This window comes from Biomphalaria glabrata, chromosome 14 (assembly GCF_947242115.1).
Source record: "Biomphalaria glabrata chromosome 14, xgBioGlab47.1, whole genome shotgun sequence".
NCBI lineage: Eukaryota > Metazoa > Mollusca > Gastropoda > Planorbidae > Biomphalaria > Biomphalaria glabrata.
In genome coordinates, this window is record NC_074724.1 from 27,173,749 (window position 1) to 27,190,757 (window position 17,009).

At 34.3% G+C, this 17,009-nt stretch overlaps 1 protein-coding gene across 1 annotated transcript; it reads left to right on the forward strand.

Moving 5' to 3' along the window:
* The first annotated feature begins 5,047 nt into the window (after positions 1-5,047).
* On the forward strand, positions 5,048-15,483 carry LOC106055170 (zinc finger protein 569-like). Its single transcript, XM_013211329.2, has 2 exons — positions 5,048-5,202; positions 7,868-15,483. Exon 2 carries the CDS (start codon positions 8,161-8,163, stop codon positions 11,047-11,049), a length of 2,889 nt encoding a protein of 962 aa, XP_013066783.2. The 5' UTR covers positions 5,048-5,202; positions 7,868-8,160; the 3' UTR covers positions 11,050-15,483.
* Positions 15,484-17,009: the final 1,526 nt, after the last annotated feature.

Consider the following 17,009-nt stretch of genomic DNA (forward strand, 5'->3'; position numbering starts at 1 on the left):
CAATGCACACGAGCTTTCAACAAGATAAAACAGAAAATATCGACTCATGGCACATTGATATATTTTGACCCTAACAAAGAGCTTACATTACAAGCAGATAGTAGCCAAAATGGGTTAGGAGCAGCGTTATTACAAGATGGCAGTCCAATAGCATATGCTTCTAGATCATTAACTGATACTCAGAAAAGATGGGCACAGATTGAAAAAGAATTGTTAGCAGTGGTTGTTGGTTTGGAACGTTTTGACCAGTATACGTATGGCAGGACAGTTATAGTTCAGAATGACCATAAACCACTGGAAAACATCCTTCAAAAACCACTCAGTTCTGCTCCGAGAAGGCTACAAAGTCTAATGATGCGTCTTTATCGTTACGATATCCAGTTTCAATATGTCAAAGGCAAAAATTTGTTCATAGCTGATACTTTGAGTAGAGACCCATCAGAGGAAAAGAGTGATATCCCTGATGTTTGTGTCAATACAGTCGGACTGGCAATACCAGATGCAGTGCTGGAGAAAGTCATAATCGAGACAGAGAAAGATAGAACAATGCAAACACTTATTCAGTATATCCTAAATGGATGGCCAGACAAACATAATAGTTTACCTGAACTGAAACAATATTTTTCACTAAGAGACATGTTAACATACGAAGACGGACTCCTGTTGAAAGGAGAACAAATAATCATACCGATATCACTTCGCAAGGAAATAGAAGAAAAACTCCATGCAGCACATCTGGGAGTAGACTCAATGAAAAGAAGAGCAAAAGAAACAGTTTTCTGGCCTGGATTATCAGCTCGAATACAGGAAATAGCCAACTCATGCTACATTTGTCAGAAAAATAAACCAGCAAACCAGAGAGAAGAATTAATACATCACGAAATAGGTTCTAATCCGTGGGACAAGATTGGAATTGATTTATTTCAAATGTGTGACCAACAATATCTAGCCATAGTGGACTATTATTCAAATTTCATAGAGGTAGAAAACATGCAGTTGACAACAACACACGCAATTATAAAGAAACTGAAAGTTTTATTTGCAAGATATGGGGTGCCCAAAGTTTGTATATCTGATAGCGGACCTCAGTTCACATCGGAATATTTTTCCAAGTTCATGATGGAATGGGGAGTGACTCATTTGAAATCTTCTCCAGGACACCATCAATCCAATGGAAAAGCTGAGTCAGCAGTTAAAATTTTGAAGAACATAATGAAGAAATCTAGAGAATCAAGGTCAGATGCTTATGAAGCTCTTCTGGAATTTAGAAATACTCCAAGGCAAGACACAAATCTAGGCCCAGTTCAGATGTTTTTTGGTCGGATGACTCGAACACTGATACCAAACAAAAGGAGTAACATTAAGATTTCTACATGTCAAGAGAACATTATGAGAAGGAAAGAAAAACGTCAGATGAGTGTAAAAACATCTTATGATAAGAGGTCAAGAAATTTAAGTCAGCTGAAAACTGGACAGATGGTCTATTTCCAATCTCCTAATGACCCTACATGGAGTCGTGGAAGAATCCAGTCTCAAGTCAATCAGAGAGCTTACATTATTCGAGGTGACAATGGTGCAGTGTACCAAAGAAACAAAGTGCATATTAACCCGAACAGAGAAACAGAAGAAGATATATTTCCCGATACTGATAACAACATACAGGACAATAGAACTCAGGATCAACACGTTCGCCACTCATCAACTCATCATTCCCTGCGACCAAGGGATCAGTTGAAGAAACCGACAAGATTCAATGACTATGTGTCTTAATGAACTATTGAATGTTGATTTTTAAATGTGATATGTTTCATATTGATTGAAGCGTATACATGTATGTTACGTTTAGTTGTTTATGTTGTTGTTGTTTTATTTTTTTTTCTATGATACTCCCCGAAATGTTTTATTTTTTTTTATTTTTTTTTTAAAAGAAAAGGGGATGTTGATATGGTGCGCAAAGGTGCACGCGTTCAATATAATAAAGTATCATTCTCCGCCATGACACTAATGGTTGTTGTTTGTTTATTGCTGACTGTGAACCTAGATCATAATTAACAGGTGGCAAGATAAAATAACCAATGAGAAAGTGCTAAGGAGAGCAGGGTGCCAGGAGAAACTCTACAGTTCTGACAAAACAAAGTCAAGAAGAATCGCGTTTTGAAATGTCTTCAAAACGCTTTGAGTCGATATCGTTAAAGGCGCCTCGAGAAGAAACGAAATGCATTCGAAATACATTCTTACAAAGTTTATATCAACACACTTTGTTTACAAAGCTAATATAAATTCTGTCTATGTGTCTATCTGGTAAAAATATGGAACACTTCTCCAAACATTTCCCAATAAAAACAATCGTTAGTTTGTTCTTTTTGTTGAATCAATACATTGTGCTGATTGACTGCTTTCTTTTATTGTAACACAAATGTAAAATTAGTGTTAATTCTATTCTAAAATACCATTTTTTTATGACATCTGTTCAATAATAATTGCACATTTTACAATTCAAGTTTATTCAAAATAGAAATGAGATTTTTCATCCTTTGAACATGTTTCCTTTGTTAGACTTTTAGACGGGAACGGTATAACATTATGTTATTTTCAACTTCGACTACTATCTAGATCAGAAAATGTTCGTTTACCGCCCCTTAGTCAGCAATTGGTGTTGGGGAGTGCTTAAAGCTCCTTCAGCAAAGTCCGGCTATGAGCTTCAGAAACTCATTCTGTATAAGTCCAGCTATTACTATTTCTCCCAGTAAGAATATTGCAGGTCATATAAAATTCAATTTTAAAAAGGTTGGGACAGGCCGTATCTGAAGAGTGAGAGTCATCCGACTTCATCCGAGGCAAATGAGCAATGTAGTCTGAGGAAGCGCCGTTAGCTCCGCCAAGCGTTTCTATGCGTTCTGGTCTCGATAAATTCTTTTTCATTCCCGTTTCCTTCCGACAAGAGCCCATGTCGATTTTAAAATATAACGGAGTCGGACGTTCTGATAATGAAGTATTTTCTTGGAGTTTTAGCGCACTATTTAACTAGTAAAAAAAAATCGCTCAAATTAAGTGTAATAGAATATGCATCCTCTGTTTGGGACCCCTCAACTAAAGAAAACATTAAGAAACTGGAACAGACACAAAATAGAGCAGTGAGATTCATAACAAACGATTATTCACATTTGACTAGAGTAACACCTTTAGTAAAATCACTAAATTTAGAAAGCTTTCAGGACAGAAGACTCAAAAGTAAAGTATCAATTATACATAAAACACTGAACCATAATCTTCAAATACAAAAACAAAATTTAATAAAATACTCTGAAAGACACAAAGATAAAGGCACATTCCTCGTCCCATATGCTAGGACAAATTTTTACAAATACTCCTTCTTCCCTAGTGCTATTAGAGCATGGAATGGGTTGCCTGAGCTAGCCAGGAAAACCAGTGGCTTGGCAGAATTTAAGTTATTGGTTATTGACTGAATGCATGACGCGTAGGATGTAATCATCTTCTTTTTTGAAGTAACGTCTGTATTATATAAGATAAGATAATAAACAAGGAGGCAGAATTGGCAAATACTAGTATGCGAAGTATTTTCGAAGCAGCCTACATAGAGCGCACGCATGTCTTAACACAAGTTAAGTTAATCTTGTTGAGTAAGAAATCTTGTCGCGAACATTTTAGTTTTTGTCACACAAAAGTCGTCAACTTAACACTTGAGAGAATTTGACCATTCTGAACATTCGAGAAGAAGCACGTAGGCCTAAGTGGAAAAGTTTTGAAATGTCTTCAAAAGTTTTAAATCGATATTCTTTCCAACGCCTAATACGAAAACGATTGACTTTTTAAAAGGTTTTTATTAGAAGATGATAGGCCTACGAATTCTTAAACTGACAATAGCCTATTTTAATTTTCTAAACATTGGGGGGGGGGGGGCAATTTACTGGGTAATATTCAGACGTTGACTAATAACTACAAAGAAAATACAACTTTTTAATCTACCCTTGTAAAATAATTTAAACGTCCACGCCCATATTCTTAATTAGTAAGGACGTGACGCCCATCGTGAGAACGTCATACACCCTTATGGGCTGCCTCCCACCACAGTAGATCAAGCAAGTTTGTAGGCCTAATGAGCTTGTTGTTCAAAGCCTAGATCATCCTCGAGTTTAGCAAGACTTCTTGTGGCGGGCCTGTTTTGTTCACTCAAAATACTTCTATAGTACGATGGTACGTTAGTCGGGCGAAAAAGGTCCGTTCTTGCCGTAGAAGGGAGATAGACTGTAGTATCGCGTTGTTAAAGAGACATTAGAATGTTTTCTGTAAAAGGGGGACACGACAAATCGTTCACGACTATTCGTTCACCCGACATATCGCTCACCGACAACTGGCTCACAGACAACTTGTTCACCAACAACTTTTTCACCGACAGTTGGTTGACGACAAATCGTTCACTGACATGACAATTCGTTCACTGACAAACCGACAAATCATTCACTGGATGTCACTACAAATTAGTGATTTCTCTATAAAAATTCCCCCCCCCCCCCCTTTTTTTTCCACACGGATCAACAAGTGCATGTATAGGCCTACCGATAAGCTTGGTTTTGCTTTCATCTAGTTTTAATAAATGTTAAATTTTATATAAAATTCAGCAAAACCGGTTATTAAAACTATTATGATATACATCTAGACTAAACTAGATCAAGATATAGATCTAATATCTAGATGGGAAGGTCCTTTATGATCAAAAAACGCACGATTTTGCTTTTTTATTTCTACATTTTCTTTGTACATTTTATCTATTTAAACAAAATTGTGGAAAATAGTCAATTGACATTAAAAACAACAAATTCCACTAAAAAAGAAAATAATTATATCACGTTTTTCTTTAAAAGATTAATAAAAACATATTATAAAGAATATTTACTAATTAATTTAATCAATTTATTAATAAATATAAATTGTTATAAAATATTATGCTTGTTTTTATTTTTAATTACGATATTGTTTCATATCATGCAAGTGTCAGTTCTTATTTTGTATAAAGTAAAGCCAAGGATTGTATCGATTAACTAGACAGCTTTTTTGTCAACACAAAAAAATTTATCAACGTTAAATTCCAATTTATGTCTCTTTTGCTTTATTTCTAAATGCGATCTTTGATAGTTTATACAATGAGCAATTAAAAAATCGTTAGAATTAAAATGATTATCGGTAAGTGGTTTAATAAGTAGCTATGGATGGGTGAACCTGTTACTCTTGATTTAACACGTCCATCCACAAGAACCGTACGCCATCGGTTTAGCGCATTGGTGTCTTTAATCAACTTTAATGCCAATTTAATTACATGAAATTACTTTTATTGCTATATACTTTAAACAAACGTGAAATACTTGTGAAACTATTTGTTTCTTGTATTCAAGACATGAGATGAGAGTTAGTGCCTTGTAGAGTCTAGAATAGACAGTCAGTATTTGTTATAGAATTCTGAATGGTCAGTCAGTCTGAGACAAGAGTCTGATCATAGTCTATGCTATTGATAGTCTATTCACTATCAAAGTATCATCTTTATTTAAGACAAGATCTAGATTATAAACTTTCTAGATCAATATACTATAGCCAAGATCTAAGACACTTTCACTTAAGTCTAAGCCTAAAACATACATTGCGATATGTGAATTTGAATCATGAATGTATTGTACCAGTCTCAATATAAATATAACATGTCTTGAACAGTATTTAGTAGTTAGTTGTAGATCTAGTACTTAGACTGAGGCTCTATATTATATACTATAGTAACTATCATATATATTATACTAGATTCTATAATAGAAGATAGATCTATTTTGATCTACACACCAGGCAGAGTTAACATTAAAATGTATTTTAATTTGAATTTAAAAAAAATGAACTCTATAGACTATAGTGTATAGTCACTATAGTCATATAGTAATAGTAATGATATAGGTTAATCATTTGACCTGTTATTCAATAAAAGCCTTTTTACCAGATCTAGATGTTGTCAGTGTAGTGTAGTATTACATTTTAGATTTAACTATAAATTTATAAATTTACTTATATTTAAAAAAAAAATATTATTGATGCTTCTGATTGAAATTATTGGTTTGTGGATAGTGTGGATTTATCAAGCTAGGCCATTTGATTCTTTTATACTAAAATAGTAGATCAATACTTTCATCTATATAGACTTAAGACTTAAGATATATAGACAATATAAAGTCCCAGTCCTTCTACAACTGTTTAGTCAGAATCTAGTCTATTGTAAATAGGACCAAATTTAAATAGACATTTATATTTTTCCTCATGTGGTAAAAAATAAACTGCTAATTAAACATAATATTCAGTTGCAATTAGTAGCGAATCACATTTCTATGCAATTACTGAAAGTTTAAGATTAATAAACTTGACATCTATTGAGCATTTCTACTAAATTGTGGTTATAAAATTTTTGAATATAATGAGAAGAGGCATCCACATCAAGATCTCACTGACACCAATCCAAGCTAATTGCAAAAACCATTAAACTTTTCTTTCAGCTTAAATGATAAATGACAGTGTGGAGTTGTGAAGTTAAGAGATTTGTAATACCAGTTTCCAGGTGCCTTGAATGCACATTGGATAGCATCTTGACTTAGTGGGCCTTTATTATTAAATAATCTATTAACAATACCCACAATATATTCATATTCATGCAGTGTAAGAATCAATTTTTTATTTTAAAAGAAATCTGTTGGTTATTTAGGAAAAAAATTACTGTTATTAACTGTGCATCTAAGTGACTTCTTAATTTAAAACGCCTTTCACTATTTAGACCTTTTGTGCATTGGTGTGCTATTAATAAAAATTTGACTGCCAAGTCTAACCCCAGGCCTGCTCTTGTGGCTTTCAGCTAGGAGTAGTTGCTTCTACTGAAAGGCGAAGGAAGGGATGGGGCTGATTCCTGGCATATCTAAAACCAAAAGCTTTGGGCAGATGTAGCTTGTAAGCCTATAAGGGCAATTTATGTAGGTGGGAAGTAATCTGATTTCAGACATCTGCTGCCTTGCAGTGCTTAGGCATTGTAACCCCTCATGCGTTGGAACTATCATTTATGGTATACATTCCAACAACTTTGCATTTAATTTGAGGTTCTATGACATACGGTCATGATCCCTTTATCTAAGGCCGTAACTAATGGAAATTCCACACCCCCAATAATTTCTAAATGCAAAGTAACTAAATAAATATATTGTAATTTATAGTCTACATGTACTTTAGACTTTCTTAGTTCATGGGTTAACCCCCCCCCCCCCCCCCCAATCACACACACACTAAATAGTGGAAAGATAATTTTTATCAAATGTAATGAGTCTTAAATTATGCACTATGAAATAAAGATCTTTGTTGGAAAGAAATGTAAAAAGCATTCTCTAGGCTTTTATTTCTAAATTTCATTCTTTTGATTTCTTACAATTTATGTAAACAAACAAGTTGCTTCCCTTCTTTTAACTCAAGCTAAGTTGTGGTTGCTTAGTTCCTAAACAGAAACCTTCTTCCATAAACCTCCTGCCCTTATCAGTCCAAAAACCAAATATTGAGAGTGCACTGAGCACTCTATAGAAGCATGGAAAACATTCTTTACAAACCAAAAATATCTGTAATATGTAGGCTTTTATAATAGCTGAATAAGTTTCTTGTTATTTAGTATGTACAATTTCAATAAATATATTAATAATAATAATTTAATTTATAGAGCGCTGTTAACAAAAAAAACGTAAGCTCAAGGCGCTGTGATAAAGATAAACACAAGAGCTAAGAAATAAATATTGTAATTTTTGGTCTACAAGCATTATTTCATTTGATGTTGTTTTTTCCCCAGATGCACTGGTGTTGAATATGTACGCATGCCAACTTTAGGCAGCTATGATTGAACATACTGAGAATCTTGGAAAGTCATTACATCCTTGTGTTGAAAATTCCTATTTTAGAACCAGTTTCTTTCAATCAACAAGGTCCAGATGGTGTTATCAATCTTTTTTTTTTGTGCTTGTCCATTGTGAATAGTGTCTGTGCTCCTTTGAAATAAAAATTTTAAAAGCTGGAAAAAAATTGACACTTGCACCACGGCTCTTTCTGTAACAATCAGCCTTTGACGGCCCCCCTGCCCTAAAAATGGCAGCACTAGAGTGCAATAATGGGCAGGATGGATTTTCTCCTACTGAAAATGGGGATGCATTAGCTGAGGAAAAATCTCTCAGCATTGATTATTCTGAAGATTTGTGGTTGGCAAATAGTGAAGATTCTTCTGGGCCTTATGCCCAGCATCCTAATAAGGTCATTGCTCATGAGCAGCCCACAGCACATCCGGTCCAAGTGGAAACAAGGGACACTTATTCCAATGTATCTAGTACTGGTGGTCAGATTGAATCTCATAGCATTGCCAATGAATACACAGAGACACACCCTGTGGCAGCCCAGGGTCACACTTGGAATGATGCCATGGCTGAGGAAGAGGCAGAAGAGACTGCCCTACAGCCGGCAACTACATACATTAATGGCACATCAGAGCACAATGGTATGGATTTCAGCAGTGGTGGAGAAGAGAAAGATTTTGCACAATTGGTACCAGCTGGCAGTTATGTAGAAAGTGGCTCGGTTGTGGGTGTTGAAAACCAGGATAAAACATTTACATCACTTATGCCAGCTGCAGCCATTGGAGTAAATGGTGAAATGCAACAAGGTTTTACAACAATGCTCAATACTAATCAGGAAGGTATAGTTTACTATGAGTCTAGTGAGCACTTGCCTTCTGATTCTAGTCCTGTAACTAATCAAGAAAACAGCTCCGTCACTTACGAGCAAAACACACAAATGGCAGCTATTAAAGAAGGCGATGAAGGGGGAACAGAAGGTGCTGGTACAATGTATGTTGCTATGGACAACCTGAGCGCAGAAACACAGTCTGCTGCAGGCAACTTTGCAGTGCTCTCACCGGCAATGATCAACATGACTAACGTCAACACAGACGGTGCATCATATCCAGGATGCGTCAGTGGAGGGACATACCACACCATCTCCACACTTCCCTTTGTCCAGAATGGTGCCTACTCCTCACAGTCTTCTTTTGCATATCAAACCACAGCTGCCATTGTCAGCGGAGATGAAACATCGCAGCAGCAACAACAGCATAGCCTGCAGCAGGCTGAGTACAGCTCAGATCAAACCAACTATGGCTCTGAAGCCAACACAATGTCAGCTTCTCTGCAAGATGGTGATGTTGAATATGTAGACGATGGCCCAGATGATGATGATGATCCTGACCAGGACATGGAAGAAAATTCGATTGAGTATTCAGAATTTTCTTGCCCTATCTGCAGTGAAGGCTTTGCTGACCAGGCAACATTAGATGACCACGTAAATAATCACCCACCTCTCAAAAGTTTTGTTTGTGAAACATGCGGCAAAGGATTTGCTACCAGGCGGTACCTCAAATACCATCGGAAAAATCATTGTAAAAGGGCAGGCTCATATGAGGGGAGAAATGAACTAGATGAAAATGACCCAAATGGGGAGGTCAAAAGGTTTGCATGTAATGTATGCAGCCGACCTTTTAGAGTTCTGAAATGTATGAAAGTCCATAAAAAGAAGAAGCATGGTATTATGAAAGAGTACACTTGCCAGAACTGTGCAGTTACTTTTGAAACTTCACCAGAGCTCATTGAGCATGCCTGTGAGCCGAAAAGTGCATCCAGCACCCCACAGATCATTCAGTACACGCCCCCACCTCTTGCTTTGCCTGCCCAGAAGAAGAAAAGGAAGCTCAAACAAGCTAAGCCTGCTTGTGACATTTGCGGGAAAACATTTTCCGATAGAATCAGCGTGGACATACACAGGGTGAAGCACATTGAAGAAGAATTGTATCCTTGTGATATGTGCAGAGAGGATGAGACTGTTGACCCAAATCATTTGGCTGTTCATTTCCGAATCAGATTCTTTACAGATGACAACCAACATATCTTGGAAGATCAAAAAGCGGCTGCTGCAAATCAGGATACTACAAGATCTGATGATGGAAGCAGTGTCTCTGCTACTCCAGTGCATAATCCTGACACCCCTATTCCTGGTTCCTCAACACCCCAGTCAGCTCCAGCTACACCAATTTATATTCCTGCCACACCAATTCATGCCCCAGGTACCCCTGTCTCAGCCAGCTCACAGGATGGCCAAATGTTAGATGCCACAGGTCAGATAGTGGACCAACAGGGTTATGTTCACAAATATGTTGAGTACACAACTACATCAGCAGATGGACGTCAGACAGTACATGTTGGAAATTATATTGTGAATCAGAATGATGCCATTCTAGTTTCTGACCAAGGTATGCTGAGCAATCAGCATCAGGTGGAACAGGTGGATGCAGCCAATCAGCACTTATATTCCTCACAGTTTGAAGGGGAGATCATCCACGATGCCAGTGGCTCAGTCATGGCTGTCACACCCAAGAAGAAGAAATGGAAGCGCTCAAAGATCCACATGTGTGATATCTGCAACAAGTCATTTGGTGACACAGCCAAGCTGGAGCTACACTATAAGAGCAACCATCTGCATGACCGCCCCTATCAGTGCGATGTTTGTGAGAAGTCCTTCTTTACTAAGTGGAAGCTTCAGCGCCACATGCTTAGCCACCTTGAGCAGAAACCACATTCTTGCCCAATGTGCTCCAAATCGTTCGTAGAAAGAGGCAAGCTTGAGGCCCACTACAGGACCCACTTGGGGACAAAGCCATATAAGTGCGACCAGTGTCCAAAAGCATTCACAGTCAAATCCCAGTTGTCAATCCACCAGCGCCGCATACACAGCACAGATCAACCCTTTGGCTGCTTAGTTTGTGGTAAAGCTTTTTTATGGAAGAGTGGCCTAGACAAACACATGCGTAAGCACACCCGAGAGAAACCTTTTATATGTGAAACCTGTGGGATGAAATACTCAAATAAAGCAAACCTTATTGTACATATGTCTAAAGCTCATAACCAGACCTACGTTGACAAGCCAGGACAATAGTGACTAGTTTAAGTACGGTATTGGAAAATCTTTCTTCATGTGATTTTAAACAAATCAACCAGTAGTATGTCTTCGAGTTGATACAGTGATTTCACATCTTTAGGGTATCTTTGAACGGACATGTTGGCATCACAGGACCCCTCCACTCTGTACTGCTGGCTTGTTAATAGGATAATATGCAGTCTACGTATTAAGGTCAGCGGTTAGTGAGTGCCTTGTGCAGCTTTACTGAAGCTGTCCTTGGCTAAGGTATAAACACAATTGCTACAAAACAAAAAACCTCTTGTATTTGAAAGTTTTGAGAGTCATTGATACTGCAGTGATAGGACTTCTTGTATTCCAAAATATCTAAACAACAGTTGAAATGAAAATTACAACAGAAAAAGAATTTAAGAGTATTCTAGGAAAAAATATTTTCTTTTGTATATAATCTTTATTGTATTTTTTCTACCCTTAAAAAAATTCCTTTTGCTGTATTTTTTTTTTTTTTTTTGAAAGCCTGTTAATTTACTTTCAGTAATATTTTACTGTTGTACTTTATGAGAACAGTTACAATGTAGACTTTCAAATTGCACTATATAGGAAAATTTTTATAGTTTTGATAATTTTGAGAATGTAGATCATAATAGGTGTAAATGAATAAGCTTTTACTGTGTTCATCTGATTGTAATATTTTGATATAGAAATATTAAGAAACACTTTGTAAACTCCCCTAAAATGTAGAAGTTATGGAAACAATTTTTTGTTTTTTTAATTCATTATCTCACCTTGTCATTGTCAGCATTGTTTTTATTTGAAGAGGTTTAAGAAATGTTTCCTTTACTGTTCACATCCAATCTACATTTCTTGCCTCATCTGATTCACATGAAGCAAAAAACAACTTCTTAAATTAGGTTTAAGAAATGTTTCCTTTACTGTTCACATCCAGTCTACATTTTTTGCCACATCTGATTCATGAGAAGCAAAACAAGTTCTTAAATTGGTCATCTTGTTTAGCAACATTCTTTAGGTCTCAAAATGCCATTGTCTGTGTCAAAGTTCTCAAGCTGCCCCTTTTAGAAACCAGTCGCTGTGTTACCCTCTCTGCCAGTATAGATAGTTTATCTGGTGTTTGAAGCATATCCAGAAAGGAGCATGTCTCATAGACTAAATTTGGCAAAATTGTGTGGATAACCTGCATAATGCAGCTGCCATGCAAAAAGCATTACATCCCTACTCTCCATAGTGGCATTGACTAGAACAGAACATCATTATTTGTTGTGTGGTTCTGCCTGAAATGTCCTTTATTTATTTATTATTATTATTTTCATTTATTTATTTTTTTGGCCTTAACATCTTTTTTTCTCATTGAAGATATATTATTTGTGCTGAAGACTAATTTTACAATAGTTTATGATAATAAACAAGATTTTAAAAAAAAAATTATAGCCACAAAATATAAGTTATTATTTATTTAATTATAAAATTAAACATGCTAAGAAATCGTCTCTTTTGTCCCACACTATTAAAGCTTTTGGGCGGAGGGGAGAGATTTTGTAATTATTGTATGCTAAGAATCTTTTAAGATGTCCACTTAATTGGTAGTTATGCCTTTAATGTAGACTATTGGTGCAGACAGTAATTCTAACTTGGTATTAATGGCCTTTTTTTTTTCCTCCTGGCAGATCAATAGGTTATGTTCCTAACTGCTTTGTAATGAAATGTATGGTATGAAGCAAGGGGAAAAAAAGATTGGTAGTCTTCTTTGTGTAAAATCTGAGATGTGATTTATGTAAACATATAGCCAGTTCAGTTGTAGTCATTATGGGCACTGCAAGTAGCAGAACAAGGGAGCAAACTTCCCCCATGTGTTGTGTTCTTTAAAATTTAACTTGATCTCAGACTTGACATGTGATAGGCTGAGGTAGACAGTAATATGATATATATTTATGTTTAAAGCAGTTACCACATAGGCAATATTTTGAATTAGTAAAAGATTATTTTTTTTTATGTTACCTTCAAATCTGCCCCCTTTTTTTTTTACCTGATTTGATAGCTGCCTTCTTTCCTTTAAATGTAAAAAAAAAAAAAATTATTTCGTATCAGAATTCAGCAGTGATAGTGAATTAGTTAATGGAGGTCTTTCTTTTGTTATTTATTATCTGCTAGCTCTGCTTGTGATCCACATTCAGCCACATAACTGATTCTTTTTCAATATCCTCATAAATTTGTTAGTCTACAAATTTTTTGGCCTTATTGAATAGTCAAGAATGTAAGAGATTTTAGATTGTAGTGATTAGCTACAAATACTTAATTTCCACTGAAGTAGTAAAAGGTGAATTAAGACCTGAATGACTGTTATACATATGTACAGTTCCACAGACCAGCGTCACATATTTTAAAATGATTTTTTTTATTGAATCCATGTACTTGTAGTCATGTTTTGAAAAGCATTTTATTTGTGAAACAAAAAACAACTTAAAACCATCTTCATATTTCAGTAAGAATTATAAATGAGATACGAAAATATTCCTGGGCAATATGTCCTATAAGATTATTGTTCTGGTTGCCTAAGGGCTGGAACAAATTAACAAAGTTAACAATGATATGATTACTTCCCCTGTTAGTCCTCTGCATTTGATTGTAAATAGACAAAGCGCTGGAAGTGCTTAGTTGTTTTCATATGTCTAGACAGATTTAAATATTCTTAGCTTCATTATTTATATTATGGACTGAATTATCGTACAACATTGTATATAATTGGGACCTTTTTTATGTACAGACATAATGTATTAGTGTATTGTATTATTATTTTCACATGTTATTCTTGTCATCATCTTCAGCGTGATTCTATGTTATATTTTTTGTGTGAAATTCAATCTTTACCTTTTTTAAAATTGTTGTTTTACAATCAGCTTTTCAATGCATTTTAGATAATGTTTTTTTTTTGTAATTTGTTGTTTTGTTTTTATAGGGAAAATTGATGTAAATATTCTATTTAAAATTGTAATTTATCATCTATATTATAACATGATTTATTTTGGGGCTTATGTTTATTTGTACACTGTTTGAAATGTCTTAACTGAACAAAATTATTTTTTTTTAACTTTCAATTGTGATTAAAGTGATTTGTGAATCCATACATTACATTTATTAAGTTTTGTTTTCTTTTAGATTGTTTGTAAATGTAAAACTTAGTTTATTGTCACAGTTAAAGAAAAATTGTCCTTTTGATTTTACTTTCAAAGTCTGTTTCTACTTTAACCAGACAGTTTTTGATGACTCTTACAGCTTTTTGAGGGAAATAATACAGCTATAAAACATTTGTAAGTAAAGTTCCCCTTTCAGACCTTGTGATCTACGGCGTAGATGATGTAAAAGTCATCTGGTGAAGACTGGGATTTTAATTTTCAGGATCCTTAGGGCAACTCTGAATCCACCCAGATCTAATGGGTACCTGACATTAGTTCGGTAAAAGTAAAGACGGTTGGTCGTTGTGCTGGCCACATGACACCCTCGTTAACTGTGGGCCACAGAAACATAAAAAATATATATCTTATTCTTATTAATTTAGAATCTGAAGTTCTCAAACATTAAGATTATTTTTAATAGCTTGTTACAAAAGTTTGATATAAGTAAGAGATTTTTTTTAAGCCGCCTACAAGAGGTTCAATACAAGTCCATTATGATATATATCTTTGAATCAGTAATCTTAGAATAGTGCAAACAAACTGTCAATATAAATTTTTTTTTAGGCTTTCTAAATTATATTTTTCAAAAACCTGTTGTTTCACTGTGTTTTTGTGTATATCCAGCAAAGACATGATTTCCCTTTGCACACTGTATAATAATTTTTGTAAGGACTGCAGTCTTTCGCTCTATTTTTCTAAACTATTTTAGCTTGTATTTTTGTTTTTAAGAAAATATAAAAGCAAACTATCACTTTTTAGCCTTAAACAAAAGGGAACAGACTAAATTTGACACTGTATTTTCATTTAGAATTTTTATTACTTATCAAAAACTAAGTCTTTTAAAGTTGAAACTGTTGATTTGCGGAAAAACTATTACAGTTTTGTTTTTTTTATTTATATCTTACAAACTACACGTAGCCTTAAAAACAATTAATATTAACGTAGAGTTAACTGAAGTTTACATTGTTGTTTGTTTTTTTTTTTTTTCGCTTCAAAAGGACAGGTAAATTTGAGTGTGTGTTATGGTGTATTATTTTTAAAAATGTCATTTCTTGAAGTGTTCTCAACATTTTTAAAGTTTTGGTTCTTGCCCTTTGATGTCGTAAAAATGTGCAATATGATGTCCTATATATGTCAGTTCAGCTTAAAATAGATATCACTGAATGCTATCGGTATGTGAATCCAATGTTAAAATTGTATAATACCTTAGAAAATGTGACTGTGTTTGTTTTTTTATGCTCTTTAAAATAAAGAATTATATAAATATATATAGTGTAACCATATACATTTCTTGTCTCCATTTTTTTTTCTTTTCGACAATTGATCATCTTTTTATAAAGTTGAATACATAGTGTGCTCTGGAGGAGCCAGTAATTTTGTTATTTATGGCCTGTCATCACTCACTTTTAGTGGCTTGATGTTACATATGGAGACATGTTTTCTAGCCTTGATCTCCCCTCGCTTCTTAAAATTTCGAATATAGTAGGGTGCTGGTGACTCGGTGTGTGCCTGTATCATCTGTACCTGGATGTGATGCTTGTTTATGGGTGTAGAGTAAAATTTGTAATGTGGCGAAGTTGAAATCGTGACCAGTCTTACTCTAGTATTAATAAAGTCGAGTGAGGCCCTTTGGTTTATGTCCTGATTATGAGAAAAAAAATAATTCATGAATAAAGTCATACTTAGGTCAGTGAATTAACTCAAGAAAGTGGCTTTTTTTTTCTCATGTCTTTACCACCAAGGTGAAAGCTGATAACAAATCTTACTATGTGAATTTTGTAAATAATCATTTTGTACATTCAACAAATTTTTCTTCTAATATATGAAATCATGAAATTTAGTTGTTGTTTTTATTAATTAAATTGTATTCCTTGAGCGTTTAGAGGCCATTTCAGATATCATTTCAATAGAATTTCATACAAATAGACCTTAATCTCACACCTTGTCAGATAGTTGTTTTCTTATTTGTTTTCTTATTTAATCTTATTTAATATTTTAAAAACATAATTTTTTTATATATAAAAGTTAAAAAACAAATTACTTTCTTACCTCCTATAATTTGTGATAATAGTTCTTGACTTAATTAATTAGTCTTCAATAATTACAAAAAATTAGCATTTTTTCAATTGTTTTTATTTTTCATCTTGTAGTGTTTGCTTCTTATTATTATTGATAGGTCACTATCAGTGTCCATCCTGAAACCTTAATACCGTAATGTATGTATTCTTCCTAAGAATCTCTTCATACCCATGTCCACCCCAGATCATTTTGTAAAGATCACTTCAATGTTTATATGTAGTCTGATTATGAAAATATGTACAAAATTTTGAATGCATTTTCTCCAAATATATATATATATATATATATATATATATATATATATATATATATATATATATATATATATGTGTGTAATTTTTTTTTCTGTTTCCATTTCTTAACATAGTCATGTGGAACAAATTTACTGTTATCTTTTTTTTTTAACATCATCATTTTGTGTTGTTGTTTTTTTTTTTTTAATTATGTTCATATTTCTTAACGTCCCGAATAAATAGTGTATTTTGTATTGACGCAACATTATCTGTTTCTCTTGTCATCCTCTTTTGAGTAGCCAAACATTCACGTCAGCAGTGTCATTGATGACTGGTTGGTTGTTGTTTAAATAATCTCCCTAGTTTATAGCTGTTTTATGAGTAGTTTTGAAAACATTGTATTGAATCAATTTTCCTATTCTTTTATAGTTACCTGAATGCCAGATTTAATACTTGGTATAGACTATAGAGAGTGAAT

What these genes read in the sequence shown, in the direction of transcription:
- LOC106055170 (XM_013211329.2), top strand. Translation starts at nt 8,161, where the DNA reads ATGGCAGCACTAGAGTGCAATAATGGGCAGGATGGATTTTCTCCTACT.